At 52.7% G+C, this 17,061-nt stretch overlaps 6 protein-coding genes across 6 annotated transcripts; 3 read left to right on the top strand and 3 right to left on the bottom strand.

Moving 5' to 3' along the window:
* Window positions 1-5: 5 nt before the first annotated feature.
* B0H18DRAFT_1114053 (uncharacterized protein) lies at window positions 6-1,436 on the bottom strand (the record flags this gene model as incomplete). Its single annotated transcript, XM_048033062.1, has 4 exons — window positions 6-493; window positions 540-865; window positions 922-1,171; window positions 1,223-1,436. 4 exons carry the CDS (start codon window positions 1,434-1,436, stop codon window positions 6-8), a joined length of 1,278 nt encoding a protein of 425 aa, XP_047898915.1.
* A 3,139-nt stretch (window positions 1,437-4,575) lies between these two features.
* On the top strand, window positions 4,576-7,571 carry B0H18DRAFT_408344 (uncharacterized protein). Its single transcript, XM_048037951.1, has 15 exons — window positions 4,576-4,940; window positions 4,996-5,543; window positions 5,596-5,812; window positions 5,876-5,999; window positions 6,053-6,116; window positions 6,172-6,278; window positions 6,338-6,447; window positions 6,494-6,563; window positions 6,618-6,805; window positions 6,871-6,893; window positions 6,943-6,963; window positions 7,033-7,049; window positions 7,112-7,144; window positions 7,200-7,226; window positions 7,279-7,571. The coding sequence occupies exons 1-15, from the start codon at window positions 4,614-4,616 to the stop codon at window positions 7,338-7,340; spliced, it is 1,938 nt and encodes a 645-aa protein (XP_047898914.1). The 5' UTR covers window positions 4,576-4,613; the 3' UTR covers window positions 7,341-7,571.
* A 414-nt stretch (window positions 7,572-7,985) lies between these two features.
* B0H18DRAFT_975092 (uncharacterized protein) lies at window positions 7,986-10,644 on the top strand. Its single transcript, XM_048044045.1, has 12 exons — window positions 7,986-8,286; window positions 8,336-8,453; window positions 8,516-8,780; window positions 8,835-8,876; window positions 8,926-8,982; window positions 9,046-9,097; window positions 9,169-9,215; window positions 9,269-9,350; window positions 9,407-9,496; window positions 9,553-9,558; window positions 9,609-10,021; window positions 10,077-10,644. The coding sequence occupies exons 2-12, from the start codon at window positions 8,427-8,429 to the stop codon at window positions 10,349-10,351; spliced, it is 1,356 nt and encodes a 451-aa protein (XP_047898913.1). The 5' UTR covers window positions 7,986-8,286; window positions 8,336-8,426; the 3' UTR covers window positions 10,352-10,644.
* Window positions 10,645-11,131: 487 nt separating this feature from the next.
* On the bottom strand, window positions 11,132-11,734 carry B0H18DRAFT_975090 (uncharacterized protein). The gene is made up of 3 exons (XM_048044044.1): window positions 11,663-11,734; window positions 11,364-11,424; window positions 11,132-11,263 (listed from the first exon to the last, which is right to left on the bottom strand). The coding sequence occupies exons 1-3, from the start codon at window positions 11,712-11,714 to the stop codon at window positions 11,179-11,181; spliced, it is 198 nt and encodes a 65-aa protein (XP_047898912.1). The 5' UTR covers window positions 11,715-11,734; the 3' UTR covers window positions 11,132-11,178.
* Window positions 11,735-12,901: 1,167 nt separating this feature from the next.
* On the top strand, window positions 12,902-13,967 carry B0H18DRAFT_950885 (uncharacterized protein; the record flags this gene model as incomplete). The annotated part of the gene is made up of 7 exons (XM_048041985.1): window positions 12,902-13,021; window positions 13,081-13,126; window positions 13,185-13,266; window positions 13,318-13,407; window positions 13,468-13,473; window positions 13,552-13,910; window positions 13,954-13,967. The coding sequence occupies 7 exons, from the start codon at window positions 12,902-12,904 to the stop codon at window positions 13,965-13,967; spliced, it is 717 nt and encodes a 238-aa protein (XP_047898911.1).
* Window positions 13,968-14,504: 537 nt separating this feature from the next.
* B0H18DRAFT_1092091 (major facilitator superfamily domain-containing protein) lies at window positions 14,505-16,668 on the bottom strand. The gene is made up of 9 exons (XM_048032312.1): window positions 16,368-16,668; window positions 16,117-16,317; window positions 16,051-16,065; window positions 15,914-16,030; window positions 15,734-15,859; window positions 15,593-15,685; window positions 15,283-15,534; window positions 14,893-15,228; window positions 14,505-14,838 (listed from the first exon to the last, which is right to left on the bottom strand). Exons 1-9 carry the CDS (start codon window positions 16,392-16,394, stop codon window positions 14,593-14,595), a joined length of 1,413 nt encoding a protein of 470 aa, XP_047898910.1. The 5' UTR covers window positions 16,395-16,668; the 3' UTR covers window positions 14,505-14,592.
* Window positions 16,669-17,061: the final 393 nt, after the last annotated feature.

The following is a 17,061-nucleotide window of genomic DNA, read 5'->3' as shown; positions in this document are numbered from 1 at the left end:
AAAGCTCAGGCTACTCCGTGCCGAGACATCGCAAATCTGCGCAAATCCGCCACCAGCTCCCTCAACTTGTCTGTGTGCCTGACGAAGCGCTCTTGCTCTCTTGCATCCTCGAACGTGTCCTGCTGTACAAGCTCGCCGGTACCGACGGTGGCAGGCGCGGACACCGATACTGCGACGGGGAAGCCGAGCGCGGTACCACGCATCGTGGTGCCAGCAGAGATGGGTCTCATCGTCGCCGGCATGATGCCGGGCACGGGAAGATTGGCTGGCATACTCTTGTCGTTCGGCGCTGGGTCCACGAAGGGATCTATAATGAATGCAGGACTTTTCCTGGGCCATGGGGGCCTGTTGCTGCCGATGTCAGGCAGAGCGACACTGCGGCGCCGTCGACGCAGGCAAGCGAAGGTAGCCACGAGGAAGCCGATCACGGCAGCAGCCCCTAGACCGCAAGCTAGGCCGATTGTTAGGGAAGTCTCGCTCTGTGAACGAGAAACTATGTTCTATTAGCCAGAGGTGTATGCAAGTGTGTGAAGGCCGACCTGTGCCGTTGCTACTCTGTGTACTCGTAACTGCTTCACTGGTGGAAATGAAGGAACTGGTGGAAATGAAGGAACTGGTGGAAATGAAGGAACTGGTGGAAACGAAGGAACTGGTGGAAACGAAGGAACTGGTTGGTACGGTTGTCCTGGCGTGGGTCGACGATGTGTTCATGGTGGATGTAGCACTGCTGCTAGTGGTCGTGGAAGTAGATGATGCCTTTATCGATGTCACGACAGACGATGGACCAGTGGAACTCGACGAGGATTGACTAGTATATGCGGTTGAGATGCTGAAAGACGTCGAGATTTCGGGGTCATCGTCGTAGCTGCCCAAATGATGCCTGTCAACGCAGCAGCAAAAACAGGACATCTCCATACTCACGTGTACTCAGCCCAGTCGAACAGAATTACAGACTTATCAGGTTCCTGCATTGCCGTCATCTCCAGGGAATGTTCTTTGTATGCGAGATTTGTGCTGCTGTATACAGTGACATTGTAGATGTAGTCATCTAAATACGACTGCTGGGTGTAGTGCCCAACGTTCTCGCCATCCAAGGCAATGGTCATGTTAACCAATGTCGGTGCTTCGAACGGACGAGGCGGTAAAATACAGTAGACCCAGATTGCTGTCCCTAACATTCATGCCTGAGACGTTCTGACCGTCGGGGCAGCGGGCTGCGTACCGTTGAACAGGAGTTGCACAGTGTGAGCAACACCATTGTCGTAGGCGTCCGAAGTCGTAGTATCGTGCCACGTTTGCATGAACGCATCTTCAGGAGATGGTCGAAGTGCGCATGCGCTGCAGTTTTGCCCGTAGTTCCATTCCGAACTCGAGTAGATTGGGAGCCGACCGGTAGCAGAATCACCACGAGTATCGTCGATGGTTCTGTTGGTCATGGCGGCAAAAGTGGGCTTCGACGCCGTGAGTAGAAGTAAGACTATGTGTGAAACGAACGTGGATACGGAAACAAGCATATTCCGTAGGAAGCCTGAGATAGAGGTATCTGGAAGGTCACTCCAGCTTCGAGCTAGCCAGAAGTACCTACCGCCATTTTCCAATAACTCAATAATGTTATACGACCTGTGCGTTGGCAGTTCGTATCAACAGCGATGTCAAAGGCATCTGGAGTTGTTCTGTGGTCATGCATAGCTCTGAATCAACGCATAATCAGCCAGCAAATAAGTTCGGGTACCTGAGATGGGAATTGCGCCTGTTGCTGGAAGGGCTATGCCGACAAGTAGCGATAACGGATGTCTGTAGAGTGAATCCTGGATCGGAACATCAGTGAAATGCTCGCCGTTGTACAGATATCCATACGCACTGCTTGACGACGGCTGCGTACCACAGTTGAGTACATTCTGAGAAGCTGTCAGGGAGGTCCGTCGAAACTGTAGATCATGCTATTCTGATAATGTGTTGCCCGCAATTCAAATAAGACTGCGCGAAGTATAGAATGTACCTGATCGGGATGGACCTTGTGTTAGCTGCAAGTATAGGCATCGAGAAACATAATTCATCCAAGATCTGTCTCGTCGTCAGTAACACATCACCTAAGACCGCAGCATGCAAGGGGAGAGTTCATCGAGACCAGCGCATAAATCAAGCTCTCAACGACGCAACGACTCAGCATGGCTGTGACAGAAGACGGTGGTACCCAGACGTTGCAAGCAACAGTTGGGTATGCTGGAATGCATGCGGCTCTGTCTCCAATGATCTCCATGTCACCGTATGGCCTGAAACGTCGTGTCGTGAATAGGACCACCCTGGCAGAGGCGATCCACGCGCTATAAACTGTTAGTTCGTCATAAATAACCATGGCCGTTCGCTCGCGCTCTTCTGCGCACCTTGTACTACTTCTTGCAGTTTGTCAGCTGATTTGCACAGCAAATGCTTTGCTTTGCGGATGCTCCGCGTAATGACAGACGAGTGACCTAGTGGAATAGACCGATGGAGAGTCGATGGCTGCGGAACATACATCGAGGCACCACGAACCATGTTCTCGTCCCCACCTCTCTTGTCGAACCATTTTCCAGAAACTTTCCGCGCCTAGTGGTCAATCGGCACATTCGCCTGAAAAGGCACCGGTACCAAAGCTCAGGCTGCCCCGTGTCGAGGCGTCTCCGCTTATATACGCAAATCCGCCACCAACTCCCTCAACTTGTCTGTATGCCTGATGGGGCGCTCTTGTTCCTTGAACGTGTTCGGCTGTAGTACGAGCTCGCCGGTACCGACTGTGGCAGGCGCGGACACCGATACTGCGACGGGGAAGCCGAATGCGGTACCACACATCGTAGTTCTAGCAGAGACAGGCCTCATCGTCGCCATGTCGGGCACAGGGGCATTGGTTCGTATGCTCTGGTAGGTCGGTGGTGGGTCCACGAAGAGATCTATGATGGTGTTCCTCGACCATGAGGGCATGTTACTGCCGATGTCAGGCAGAGCGACATTGCGGCGCCGTCAACGCAGGCAAGCGAAGGTAGTCGCAAGGAAGCCGATAATAGTGGCAGCCCCCAGCCCACAGGCTAGGCCGATTTTGAGAGCAGCCCCGTTCCGTGAGTGAGAACCTGGGTACTATTAGCCAGAGGTGCATGGAAGTGTGTGAAGGCCGACCTGAGCTGTTGCTACTCTGCGTAATCGTAACTGCTTCACTGGTGGAAACGAAGGAACTGGTTGGCATGGTTGTCCTGGCGTGGGTCGACGATGTGTTCAATCCGGTGGGTGTAGCACTGCTACGAGTAGTCGTGGAAGTAGATGATGCCTTTATCGATGTCGCGACAGACGATGAACCAATGGTACTCGACGAAATTTGACTAGTATACGAGGTTGAGATGCTGGAACACATCGAGACTTCGGGGTCATCGTCGTAGCTGCCAAAATGATGCTCGTCAACGCAGCAGCAATGATAGGAAATCTCTGTACTCACGCCGAGTCGAACATTTTACGGACTTAGCTGGTTCCCGCATGGCCATCATCTCCAGAGACTGTTCTTCTTTGCCAGGTCCGTGCTGCTGTATATGGCGACATTGTAGGTGTAGTCACCTAAATTCGACTTCTGGGTGTAGTGTTCAACGGTCTCGCCATCCAAGACAATGGTCATTCAAGGGTCATTGAATGTCTGAATCGCAGCGGTTATCAGTACATCACCAAGTATTGCTTGAAAGGATTGCTGTACGCACTTCGTCTATGTCGCGGTGCTCGTAATTCTTCAAGTTGAGGCAGGTTTTGAATGTTCTGGACCGGCGAGGAGGTCGAAGAGTGAGGCTGTATTATAATTTAGGTTGTGCATACAGCAAATTGACTGGAACACGCAGTGAATTATCATCTTATCGACGTGATCGTACTTGCTGTGACCAACTCACAGTACTCAAGTAAGTAGATGCGAGATATGGAGGAGGCTAATAGTGGATTCGCGTCTGTCGAGAATTGTGGCGCCGCACGAGACCGTTGGGGTGCGACAGAAGTCCCGATCCTATCTTCGGGAAGATCCGAGTGCTAAACTCAACGCTGCACGCCCTCCAAGCGCCGACAGCACCTCCTCCTCGGTCCCACGCGGACCTAGAGCTTGACGTCCTGTGCCATCTTCTACGCCCTTCTACGCCGCGCCATCAAAGTCATTACTGCACCGTTCGCTCTTGCTTGCGCCATTGTTTCATGCTGACATGCAAAGACGTTATGTGCAGTCGTCGAGCGCGAGACACGCAAAGAAAGAATATACATCCATCCAGCTTGGAGTGTACTTGGTGTAATGTCATGGGAGTGCGTCTGTCATCACTGCATGCTGTCGCTCGCAGGAAAGCGCTGCTTGAGGGTTGTGACGCCGAGCGAATGTACTAAGTACTAAGACTTACTCCGTGTCCGGTCAGCGCGCAGATCCCGACATCTCCTTACCACGCCGGTTTCAAGACGCCAATCACAACACGATCCCCGACGCTAGTGGCATAATTTGAGCCGTGTTTCATGACCGCCGACACTTCGCGTCGTGCGTATTTAATGCAACACTAGTGCGATCATGACCTCCACTGATTTTCGACCTTTCTTTGACGAACTCTCAACGGCGTTTGCGCGTTTTCTCCATGAAGCGCTTTGCAACCGCTGCCTGCGCGTTCCTGACCTTCATTACTTGTTCATTCTCGTTCTCCCTCTCAACTGAGACCTCGAACACGGACGATCCATGTGCGAAGATCGCAGGCCAACCTTTTGTTCCTCCTGCAGAAGCGCGAGCATGTCTATCTAGCTATCCGCTCAACGAGACGCTGCGTCAGAACGTCATGCAGGTTGTATCAAAGGTCTTCGACTTCTACACGTTCGAGGACTACTATCTGGTACCTGTCCCGGAGTTTGGTCAGCCAGCCGTGAACATCCGAGACGAGCTCGCAAGGATCAACGGCACTACGTATGCAGTGAGTACAACTATTCCGCTACGCTGTCGTTGACCTGACCATTCTGGCGTGGTAGTCCGACTACGCATTCAACAAGGATCTATTCGACTTGGTCAACAGTCTCCATGACGGGCACACGGTTTACTATCCCTACTGCTATTTCGATATCTTCCAGAATCTGCTTCCCGCACCAGTGGTCTCTCTGGAAGTCGATGGCGCACAAGATGTATACGTCGTGCCTGACCTTGTCGACTTCGTCTCAGCGCTCGGTGTTGACTACAGCGACTATTACCGGTCCATTGGGTTCGACTGGCAACGCCTTGCGGGAGCCCGAGTCTTGGCCATAGAAGGCGTGACGGCATACAGCTACGTAGATCAAGTCGCCGACACAGTGACCGGAAACTACATCGACCACGGAGTGCGGGTCAACAGTGTCTGGAGCAGTTATCAGATCAAGAACGGCAGCTACGCACAACGCTTCGGAGACCTTGCCGGACCCTTATTCCCGGAACTGGACAATCTGACGATGGAGGTTATGCTGGTGAATGCGACGCAGTCCGAGACAGTCGTTGTCCCATATCTTGCGATGTACCTCGGCCAACCATTCACCGATTCCCCATCCTAGTACGTCGCATAAATTCACAATCAATCTGAGATTAATCCGAGGTACCGGCAGTTGGGATACAAACTGCGCTGCCAACGATGAGACGAACGGTATCGACCGTCTGACCGACGATGGTGCGGCGGCAGGGGCTACGGCCGCCCGTGCAGTTCTCCATCCTGCTCGGTCCCGGGGCGCGGAACTGCCTCCGCGGCTCGTCCCAAACTTGACAGCAACGTCGAGCTCGGATGTCCTGTGGAGTTATATCCTCCCGGACAACAAGACCGGCGTGGTACGTCCAACCGTCGACATGGCGCGATCGTGAACTGACCGAGACGACGGCTCTGCTTGTCAGATGTTTGTCGGTTCGTTTGAACCTGAGAATCAGACGGCCTTCATTGTGCAGGTCGCAGACACGATCTCCGTTTTTCAGAAGGCCAATGTTACGCATCTCCTCATCGACCTGACGAACAATGGAGGTAAGCGACGTGATCTCGACGCGCAAGTATGACTTGTAATCTGATTCATTCAGGTGGCCTCGTGTGCCTGGGCGAGTTCGTCCACACATACCTTGCTGGCTCGAGTTTCGGCTATCCGTGAGTGCACGTCGCCGGCGTGGCTCTCCATAACTGATGGTACATGCACTTGAAGCGGCTACGTGAACACAGTGCGCGCAAACGCACTAGCAGACAAGATCGTCGCCGCAGATATCGCTCAGGGTATCAATAACAGCTACTCGTTCTATGCACCCGATTTCTGTGAGTGAGCCTCCCTCCATTCTCCGGGCGAGTAAACCGAAATCGAAACGGTGACCCAGGGGCGTATCCGACAAACGGCACCACGTTCTCTGATAGCTTCAATTATATCACACCTAATACTACAAGGACAATCAATGGCGTCGAATACACGGAGTCCCAACGCTTCTGGGTGAGTAGGTTGCTCAGTCGTTCAGTCAGCGCCTCATTTTGTTCAGGACGTGTGTGCTCCTTACCCCGTGGACATCCCCGAACAACCACCTTTCGCCCTCGCAAACGTCGCTATCGGTATGTAGTGCTCGCCATAAGTCCTGCGTCTGACAGGGTTTAAATTATTTGCAGTCAGCAATGGCAACTGCGCATCGACGTGCGCCCAGTTCAGCACCCTGATGTACGAGCAGCATAACACGACAATCGCGGTCTTTGGCGGGAAACCGAACGGGACGATGCAGTTCAAGGGCATGGCCGGCGAGCAGGTGCTGGAGTGGTACGACCTCGACTCGGAGCTCAAGACCTCGGGTGTGAAGGATGTATGGCAGAACTATGATCTTGGGGTTGTTGAGTACTGACTTGCCATGGGTCTGCGTACCTACAGGATCCCCTCGCACCGCCTGATCTGTGAGTTGGCCGTGAGTTTCCAAGTGATACAGAGCTGATGGTCGTGTAGTCTTGTCAATGCAGACATCCGGTACGCCGCCCATCTGATAGGGTCATATAATTACTGACTGTTGATGCGATACCGCCTTCGCGGATGAAGCCACAATTGGCGAACCGGTAAGTTACATGCTTGCCATTCATGCGGTACACAACATACTGATACATCATTCATATCCCAGCCTACAGTTGGAAGGACGAGGAGACGCCTATTGGTAAGTCAGACACCTTGAGTGCATGTAAACAGACAAGTCCTAACGTACTGTCCAGAGTACCGATACCAGGACTATCCACAATGTGAGCAGACCGTCGACGTGACTCGGTGTCTAAAGGTACTGACTGTGTGCAGTGCGTTTCCCGTACACACGCGAGACATACATGGACCCTCAGGCATTGTGGATGTTTGCGTGAGTAGTGCGACATGCTTTTGGTATCACGTCACTGACCTCACTCGAAAAGTGCGGAGAAGATCTTTGGCTCATCGCTTTCGCAATAATAGCGTTTGAACCATAGGTGTATCGCTGCAATCTCCCATCTATCGTGTCGTCCACGAGTCGCACTTCTTACTATCAGTACAATCCTGTACATCGACGATGTGAGGAATGATTCGATATGACTGGAGGGCGCGATGACAACTCGGATCGAACGTCAATATTATGGGCACTGACAAGTCTCTATCATCGTGAATGAGGGGAATGCGACGTGGGAGTAGAACGACCCGATGAGCATGGACATGCGATGGGAACTTTGAGGGAAGTATTTTACGTGCTTCCCAGCTGAGGTGAGTTGCTGAACAATCAGTCCGCCTGTACGTGCACAGGACCACTTAACATGATCAGTGGTCTGAATCGCTATGCACATCACATGATGAAGGTACACCGACGGACGGGTTGATTGATGGCAAACGATCATCATTACTGGTGAGTGCTGAACTCAACTTAGACCCTACGCAAGACGGTCTTTAACCCTTGAAGTTCACTAGGGTATGTTACAGAACGAGCCCGCTATTGCTGGCTATGTTCTAATGGTTACACCGGTGTGCCACGTCATTCGACAGGATGATAATTGTGAGCGCGCGGGGCTGGCTTCACAGGAGCATCGGTCTCTTGTGCGCAATAGCCTGTTCACGGGCGCCTTGATGATATCCGAATTCCGCGAATGACGGCTTGCTGACCCTGGCTTCAACTCATCATCAAATGAGCTTACTCTACCCTCCGTTCACAGGCACTGCCAAGGAGGCCACTGGGCTCCTCGCAGTAGAGGTACTTCACAATCGCGACAATACAAGAACACCATGCCGCTCAAAGATACTTCGCTAGTTGAAGTGCAATGCCTGGTGCGAGAAGTTGAATTTTGAGTACGTACATGCTGTTTGGCATCCGGGAGTGCACTTAGGCCACCTCCAGCGCTGATGTAGGTTGCGCTGCCAGGGTGTCTACAAAGCATCCGTCAGTGTAGGTTCGACTGCCCGAGTCGCTCACGGAATGCAATGTGGTGATGATCAACATGATCATCTGTTCAAATGTACGTCAAGAAAGAACGACCTGTGATGACCCAACTGTATGACTATGAACAACATGATATAGGGAAAACAGCCTTCTCCTTCCATCGCCGCCACCTTCGGCTACCCAAGTCCTACCGTGAGAGTATATCAATACGCTCCAGTCTCCCCCTTCACCAAGAACCCTATGCGGCCGAATAGCCCTGCGCACATGCCTCGATGGACTCAGCTTGCAGCCGTCCTCGTCCTATCCTTCTATTCAGCGCCAATAACTGGTTCAACCGCGCCCACTTGTTATGCTGGTAGCGATACCCTTCAGTGGTACATCGATGCTATCGGAGAAACCCCGTGTACGAGTTTTCTGTTTAATAAGAATGTTAGTGGCTCATTTCACCTTTTTGTAGGCGCGACGTACCAGCGACTGCGGCAGATATGCAACAGCGATTGTATGCTGTAACTCAATTGCACGATACTGAGACCTGAACTGCCGCGCAGATACGACTCCGACTTGGAATATCGACGCCACTACAGATCAATGTGACGATCCACTGAGTACGCCCATCATGCTCTTGCCACTGGCAGCGTCTTTCAGAAGTCTGATGACTGTTAACTTAGGTACTTGTTGCTGCAACTCCATCACATGGTCTGTGCGAATGTTGTGCATCAAGTACGTTCCCGACAACGACAATCCTTTCTCTTCTCGTATTGACACTGGCGCTTGGCTCTGTCTGCAACAAGCTGCGAATGGGATGAATTTGGTGTAAACGACCCTGGGCACTCTGCCGGTACGTGTCTTTCTTAGATGCGTCACTACTAAAAAGATCCGATCGTTGCAAAGTTGCGGGTGCATATTACAACTACCGATGGAGTTCGGGTACTCCGAACAATGGCATGTACTGCGGGGATGGGTATAATCAGACGTAAGGTTTGGCTTGTTAACATCGGGGGTATTTACTCATCGTTGCATTCTCTCAAGATTGCCGGAAAGCCTCCAGCAAGCAGTTTGCGACAGGGGCATCTACCTTGGTGACTTCTTATACAGCATATTCTGGCCTGATGGATCATGGTACGTTCATTCTGCGTCTAACAGGTGCATATTGCTACACTGACTTCATTGTCCAGGAACTTGTGAGTATTCTTGCGACCGTCTTGTCGATATCTCATCAATCCCATTACAGCACGAACTTTGAATTCCTCGCAAAGCAGGACCCGGCATTGCATAACAACCAGTCACTCGACTCCTGCACTTCTACTTCAAGCACTCCCATTACTGTTACTTTGTCAGGAACGAACACTCCAAGCATATTGCCTCCTACGAGCGCAGTCGGGGGAAAGAGCGACACCGTTGCAGTGGTCGGTGGCTCCCTTGGAGGCGCATTGGGGCTTGTACTTCTTGGCGCAATCATAGTCGTCCACTATGTCAAGCGGCGTCGTCTTCGGCAGTCCCGTTCAGCCGTGGGGGTGGCAGACGACCGGGCACAAAGTCGTGACCGACTCGGAGCCGCAGCGAGCTGGACAAATTTCTCTACCAACATTGTTACCCCTTTCGTCAGTCAATCTCCCCGCCCGCCTTCAAATGAGCAGATCTCTCGTGAGTGGCATGTTTCATTGATTCAACCTTCGTCACAGACTGATGGTTTTCCAAGAGCGCACGTCAACACCCAGCACACACAGTGAGACATATTTGGTCCCAGATGGCTCGTATACATCACCGCCAACCGATACCTCCGAGGGAGATGATAGCCCTACACCCACAGGAGTGCACCCACCGAACCCCAAACGGAAGGGCAAAGTCAATCGTCCTCGCCGTATACGACGCAACTCTGTGTTCGTCCAACCGGTGACAGAGTTACGCGAACACGACGCAGAGATGTTGCTCTCGCGTTTGCCTCCAGAATACCGTACTATGTACTCGGAATGAAGCGCATTTGCGAGCCTTCACATGCTTCGCTGGTGACCCGCCGGCGTCTCCTTCAAGTTGGGTAAGTAGTTCAACTGCAACCTGGCACAACCCACACGGATCAGATGTCCAAGCCCAACTTCTGAAAGAACCAGCGAAGGCCGCACCGTTCAAGTGAAGTATCACGTTCGATAGCTCTGGCTTGAATTCATTGGGATTTGAGAACTTACAATGGGCTAGTCGGTATTGAAGGCGACCGTGTGACGCGTGACGGGACAGAACGGACGTGTGTGTTCACACTAGATCGGGCGTGCTTATTCATCGCGGGCCCGCGCCACCAATCTCATTGTACCCTATTAATAGAAGGATCTCCCTGCGGCCGCACAGGAATATTTCCATGAAAGCGAAAGCGAGTCGCCCGTGTGGCTGAGCGTGTAGCGCCAGCGCCTAACACCCAATTGGCAATCCGTCGTAGGATTTCCGAAAGCGGATGCGCCCGCGTTCATACATACTATAAATTTAAATACAAAGCGGCGGTCACGCGTCACAGGCCCTGTCGCCACGCCGGCGACGCTGCGTTGTCACTGGTCACAGTCGAGCCCGCCGGATGTGACAAACCTCCGACGTCACGAATTTTCGCCGCCTGCGGCGCCGGTAGACCAAAATCCCGCCGCCCAAGAGGCTTGTGTCACAGGTCACCGACGCTCGCGCCGCGCCGCCTGAGTGTCGCGGGGCCGTCACACGTCACACCCCGCGCCGCTTTGAATTTAAATTTACAGTAAAGCGGAATCACTCTATAGAAGATTTCACGCGAGTACAGTCACCTATCAGTACACTGCAACCCGAACTCAGCTCGAGCTCTCTGGCAACACAATGGGGGATCGGCATCTTCGAATACACTGCCGTGGCAGCTCTGGAGGATAGGACGTTGCCCTGCCATACGGGTCCGTACCTTGATCAGCGCTTAGCCTCGTATTCAATGGTATATAGGCTAGCTTGAGTCATGGGTGTCGGATTAATCTCCCAGGCATACGTGGACACTGCAAGACGTTCCTTCAAACCTTCCGAGCGGGCAGTCGTCAGGGTCTCCTTGTCTGATGGTACCGTGCCATTGGACTTGGAGTCGATCAGACTTTGGCATGGTATCGAACGCCATTGGCAGCCCGTGCCATGCCTCGAAGTCTCATCATATGTCGTGCGGTCAAATTCCTTACCACGAATTGAGGATTCCTACTGATCCGGATGGAGTCGGAGTCAAACGAAGAGTAGGAGGAAAGGCCGTTCGGTTTGCAGTGGTTATTGACGCAGGTGAGATCGTATGCGCCAGTGTACTTATAAGCACTGAGTACCGGGGCCCTAGGAAGACATGTGAGTGTCTAGACATACTGGTGCAGCATCAGACGGCTTCAGTGCGGACTCAGGTGGGAATGGCATTTACCTCAGTGTGCACAGCTGCAGTTAGTGACCTATTACACAGATGCGCCGTAATCCATTGAAAGAATGGCGCCAGGCCCAAGCCAGGCCAGGTATACAGTCAGCACGACTCGGTGTCCTACTGGTCGCTGCATTCTGACAGTTGCAATCTTTTCTATCACCGCGGCACGATATGAAATCTCGGAAGCGAATAATCATCGAAATTGCCCGTTCTGTAGTGTGATGTACTGCACATGTACAAGGAGGCCAACTGACTCGTGGATGCCGCCAAAAACGGTTCGCTGATCGCCTCATTCAATCAGCGCTATGTACGTTTCACCGACGCCCGCCATACCATGGCCAGTACTCGATTTCCATTCACGAAGAGCACAGGTTTCCCTTGAAGGCTGTACTCCGAGCTTATCAACCTCTTCTGCAAGGCGTACAGATACACTGCGGCCTGTGTATTCAGCTGAGGCTCTCCCCTCTCTGGGCATAACTGGTGCGCCCTCCATAATTACACCCAAGTTGTAGCATGATTCGATAGGTGCAGCTCGAAGTCATCTTTGTTCCGTCCATATATCTGATGCTGATTTGCATCGCCAGCCTCAGTAAGGTTCAGCTGTCACACGTCTGGTGCAATGTGGTTATGCCAGTAATCACCATGATCATCATGAACCTGAATGCAGTTTCGAGAAACGCCGAAAACACCGAAGTCGATGGCTGTCCATGATCTGCCGCAGGGTGAGCTAGAAATACGCTTCTGCCTCCCCTTTTGCCAAGGCCCCATGTTCCCCAAACCTATCCCTGCGTACATGTCTCGGTGGATACAGTTCACAGCCATCCTCATTCTATCCTTCTATCCGCGCCAATAGCTGGTTCATCCGCGCCCGCTTGCTTGATGGTAGCGAGACCCTTGACTGGTATACCAGCGCTATTGGAGAGACCCATGTACGGATGTCTATGTTGACTCAGGCGAGAGGCATGCGCTCATTCTGATTGTTTATAGGCATGACATACCAACGACTGCGTCAAATATGCAATAGCAACTGTTCGTTGCGTCTTTGACGTCGTGAAATCGTGACACGATACTCAAAATGTGAATCGCGTCATAGATACCACCCAACCTGGCCATAGACGGCTCAGCAGACCAGTGTGATGATCCATGAGTATGCTCACCTTCGCGTCATCTGGTGTGTCGGAAGAGATATTGACGGCGGGAAGAAGGCATTGTTGTTGCAACTCAATTGCATGGTCTCTGCGAAACTTGTGCTTGAAGTACGTTGCCATTACTTCCGTCGTTCTACGCATTCGTACTTCCCTTTGTCGCAATACAGTGCCAATGGGACGAATACGGGGTGACCGACGGTGGCCACTCTGGTGGTACGTGGACCCAGTTCAATCCGTCCAACACCGAATGATCCAGGTGGCTGGTGTGCAGTTGCTGGCGATTTCTATAGATGGCGATGGAGTACAAATACTCCAAATAACGGTATGTACTGCGGGGATGGGTACAACCAGACGTAAGCCTAGGCCATTTCGCTAGGTTATTTTGCATCCTAATTATTTCAAAGATTACCGGACAGCCTCCAGCGAGTAGTTTGTCAACAGGGAATTCGTCTCAGCGACTTCTTGTATAGCATATTCTGGCCTGATGGCTCATGGTATGTTCGACGTACACAGTGCATGAGCAACTAACTTATAACATGACGTATTCCTTCCAGGGACTTGTGAGTATCGATATAGGTGCCAACGGCCGCGGTCATACTGTCATCTCACAGCCCTCATTGACAGCTCAACTTACGAAGAGCTCGCCAAGCAAACCTAGCGATGCACAACGACCAATCTCTTGACCTTTGCCCGAATAACACTGGAACCACTGCTACTTCGACCACCGTAGGACAGGCCACGATCCATCCCACCTCACAAACGTCAATTGTGAAGGCCGACACCACTACTGTAGCGGTGGTCGGTGCCACCCTTGGCGGTGCATTGGCGTTCGTGCTTCTTGGCGCAATCGTCATCTACATCATGAAGCGGCCTAGGGTTGAGCGTCCTCGTTCAAAAATGGACGTGACAGAGAACAAGCCAGCGGACAACTCTACCGCTCGTGTCACTCCTTTCCTCGGCCAATCTCCACCTCAGCTTCTGGATGCGAGACCATTCCGTGAGTGACATGCCGCACCATCATATTGATTCGTGACTCATAGCGGTATCCGACTAAGATCTGACTTCACCATCCCTGCTGCCCACCGCGAGACAGACGTACTATTGCACGCCTCGTATCCGATGCGAGCAGCCCCGGATAACACAACCGAAATACCAGACTATCCGTCCGCTCGTGCAATGATCGCCCCTTGGCCGCGGGAGAATGAAGGGAGCGTAAGAACCAACAGTCCGCCGCGCAGCGCTGACAGGAGCCGGCGGTAGGAGCTGGAATACGAGAGCACGACGGGGGATACACTATACAGGAGTCGCGGTTGCCTCCGGAATACCGCACGGTGTACTCAGGCTCGGGATGAGGCACGCTCCCGAGTCGCGGGTTGCATGGGCTTCTGAGACTCTGTTCAGGCGGCTGTATACTATTTTAGACTTCGTCTAGTTCGTCAGTTTTGTTGAACCCTCATCTCTTTATCGTTTACTTGGAACACTTACTTGGCATATGTCGTCGGCGTTTTGCCTAAATACCTCTGTTGTTATCCATAAATCCGATGCTACGCATTGACATATCGCCAGTGAGGTGAGACGCAATCGTCCCGGGTTGAGCAGAAGTTCATCATTGCTTATGAACGTTCGTCGTCTATCATAACATAATACAACGAGGAACACATCCGGCGGTGAACCTCGAACTACACCTGGAACTTCCAGAGCGGATGCTCGTCGCCCAGCAGCAAACGGCTCTCTTCGTCGTCTTTCTCGCTGATTTCACCGGACTGCAGCAACCGCTCCTTCTCCCTGTTCCGCCTCGCGAGTACGTACCAGTTGAGCGCGGCAGCGGCGCTGACGAGGACGAGGTACCCGATGGCAAAGCCGTGGCCGAGGTAGAAGCGCGGCGCGTATCTGTACAACTGCGTGCCTACGATCGCTCCCAGGCCCTGCACGCACGCGCGTAGAGCTATCTTCAACTGAAAGAGGGCAGGGCGACCCACGTTTCCGACACTGATCTGCAATGCACACGCTACGGCACGTTTGAGCTGTCCAGAACGTTGTTCGCGGGCCATGACAGCGTAATCGCGTAGCTGGATAGATGCCGCCCGCACACAGGAATGTGGCGAAGTACTGGACGCCCGACGTCGCGGAGGCGATGAGGATGATATAGCCAATGATGGCAGAATCGCGCCGATGATTATGAACGGTGCCCGACGGTTGAGCAAGTGTGAGCCCCACGCGGTCGCGAACGTGAGGACGGTCGCAACGAAGTATGGCGGCACGGTGAGGAGCTGGGCTTCGGCCGCTGCGTACCCAAGGTCTGCGATGATGGTAGGCTGCAAGGGGAAGTCTCGTTCACGACTGCTATTGAGGATTGCAAATCTACTCACCAAGAACAGCGAAAGTGTGTACAGAGGCAACGAGCACCCGACAAAGCACAAGCAGTAGAGCCACACGGCAACGTCTTCGAACGCTTTCTTGACATATGGCCAGCGGAACGTCTCGCCGCTGAGCGCATCATTGTCGGCGCGGAGTCGTTCATGCAGAAGTGTCTTCTCTTCTGGGCTCAAGAAGGAGACAGTATCCGGGTAGTTGTGCACCCAAACATAGGACAGCAGTGCGATCACTATGGTTAGCAAGCCCTACGAAGACCTCGGTAAGACCACGCGATGCCTGGATACCTGGCTTGGGTGGTCTTACCTCTATGATGAATATCCAGGACCACCCAGACTTGCGACCGATCCCGTCCATTTTCCCGATAGCATACGCAAGAGCACCACCGAAGGCCCCTAGCTAAGGTAAGTTCTGGTGTCGCTGCAGACGAGTTCATCCAGCACTTACCTGCGAGGCTAGCAGCGCTGAAAAAATAGAGATGCGGAAGTGTTGTTCTTTCCGCTTGTACCAGCATGATAAGTAGTACACAACGCCAGGAAAGAGACCGGCCTCTGTGGCACCCAGGAAGAAACGCTACAGATGCTGTGTGGTTAGCAATCATATGTACTCGGACTAGCAGGGTCTTACCACAGCTAAGAGGCCAGCGTAGTTGTGTACGAGACCCATCAGTGTAGACACTATACCCCAGACGACCATTATAGTCGGGAGCCATAGTCGCGGCGTCAGACGTTTGAGGACCATGTTCTTGGGATCTCGAATAGCACGTATCCCAGGAAGTACTGCTGTAGGGTTAGGATATCTATGCATGCCTCAATTGATGACGACTCCACCAATGTCAAGGCGTTCAGATAGTCAGCCTGGGTCATCTTGAGGTCCGTCGTTAACCCATCCAGTTTAGCATTCCCGATGTTGGAACGATCGAGGAAAGAAAGTAGATAGAGGACGGTGAGGATGGGGAGTAGACGTGCGTCCAACTTGCGGACGAGCCTGCGCTCCAGCTTTGCTCGGTGCGCATCAGACAAAGGGACGTCCTGCTTCGTCTCCTCCACGGAGTTGATGGACTCCTTGCCCGAGAGCGTACCTTCGCAGATGCGCCCTGGGTCGTCATGGTCGTCAAGAACAAGCCGTTCTCGTCGAGGTGTCGCGTCCGTTCAAGTGAGCGAAAGCGGAGCGCGAGACGGAGCGGAAGTCATGATTCACACAGGACGAACTTTCATACAGGAGCCTATCAGGCACGAGAGTGGCTACTGAGGCAGACGGGATTGATAAGTATGAGCGAGGGCTCGCGGAAGAACCACCTTGAATGGCGCGAGGTAACTATGCTCGGTGCTGAATAGTGGCGAATCAGAAGCGAGGATCAGGGACCGAGGGATGAACTCACAATGACCGTCGTCTTCGGCTGGCGCAGTGCGGAGATTCTGCATAGAGACATTCCACAGCGCTATGGCGAAACGCCGGATGATGGCGCCATCACGCCATCTAGGCTTCTCTTGACGCGACGTACATACTTATCATACTCACGTTGCTCATGTACGCTCAACGCAGGACCGCATATCCATTGAAGCAATGAGTCTTGTCTCATCCCATCCAAGAAATATTATGAACATACTAATATGACAATGCTTACCTCCAGCCCCAGATGGTGCGGCCATGGAAAATTGCTGCAACTACCGGTCATGGCATATGAAGGTACGCGTTGGGCTCTAGCAGCTCTTGAACCCGACGACTATTCAAGACCTCCGGGCAAGTCGATACAATCAAGATCACACTTCAGG

Source organism: Fomitopsis serialis (genome assembly GCF_022376445.1).
Source record: "Fomitopsis serialis strain Sig1Antser10 chromosome Unknown B0H18scaffold_4, whole genome shotgun sequence".
NCBI classification, from domain to species: Eukaryota; Fungi; Basidiomycota; class Agaricomycetes; order Polyporales; family Fomitopsidaceae; genus Fomitopsis; species Fomitopsis serialis.
Note: the sequence above shows the minus strand (reverse complement) of the source record. Positions and strands in the feature narration are given on the sequence as shown.

Bases quoted from the DNA above. Each gene is read 5' to 3' on its own strand.
- B0H18DRAFT_408344 (XM_048037951.1), top strand. From the start codon at position 4,614: ATGAAGCGCTTTGCAACCGCTGCCTGCGCGTTCCTGACCTTCATTACT. The intron at 6,279-6,337 runs GTGAGTGAGCCT...ACGGTGACCCAG, and splicing joins GTTCTATGCACCCGATTTCT to GGGCGTATCCGACAAACGGC. The intron at 7,145-7,199 runs GTAAGTCAGACA...CGTACTGTCCAG, and splicing joins GGACGAGGAGACGCCTATTG to AGTACCGATACCAGGACTAT.
- B0H18DRAFT_1092091 (XM_048032312.1), bottom strand. From the start codon at position 16,394: ATGACGACCCAGGGCGCATCTGCGAAG. The intron at 15,229-15,282 runs GTGAGTAGATTT...TTCCCCTTGCAG, and splicing joins ACACACTTTCGCTGTTCTTG to CCTACCATCATCGCAGACCT. The intron at 14,839-14,892 runs GTGGGTCGCCCT...GCGTGCGTGCAG, and splicing joins TGCAGATCAGTGTCGGAAAC to GGCCTGGGAGCGATCGTAGG.
- B0H18DRAFT_975092 (XM_048044045.1), top strand. From the start codon at position 8,427: ATGATCAACATGATCATCTGTTCAAAT. The intron at 8,781-8,834 runs GTACGAGTTTTC...ACCTTTTTGTAG, and splicing joins TGCTATCGGAGAAACCCCGT to GCGCGACGTACCAGCGACTG. The intron at 8,983-9,045 runs GTACGCCCATCA...CTGTTAACTTAG, and splicing joins TCAATGTGACGATCCACTGA to GTACTTGTTGCTGCAACTCC.
- B0H18DRAFT_975090 (XM_048044044.1), bottom strand. From the start codon at position 11,714: ATGTCTAGACACTCACATGTCTTCCTAGGGCCCCGGTACTCAGTGCTT. The intron at 11,425-11,662 runs GTACACTGGCGC...CGGTACCATCAG, and splicing joins CCGGTACTCAGTGCTTATAA to ACAAGGAGACCCTGACGACT. The intron at 11,264-11,363 runs GTATGCCTGGGA...CCCGTATGGCAG, and splicing joins GAACGTCTTGCAGTGTCCAC to GGCAACGTCCTATCCTCCAG.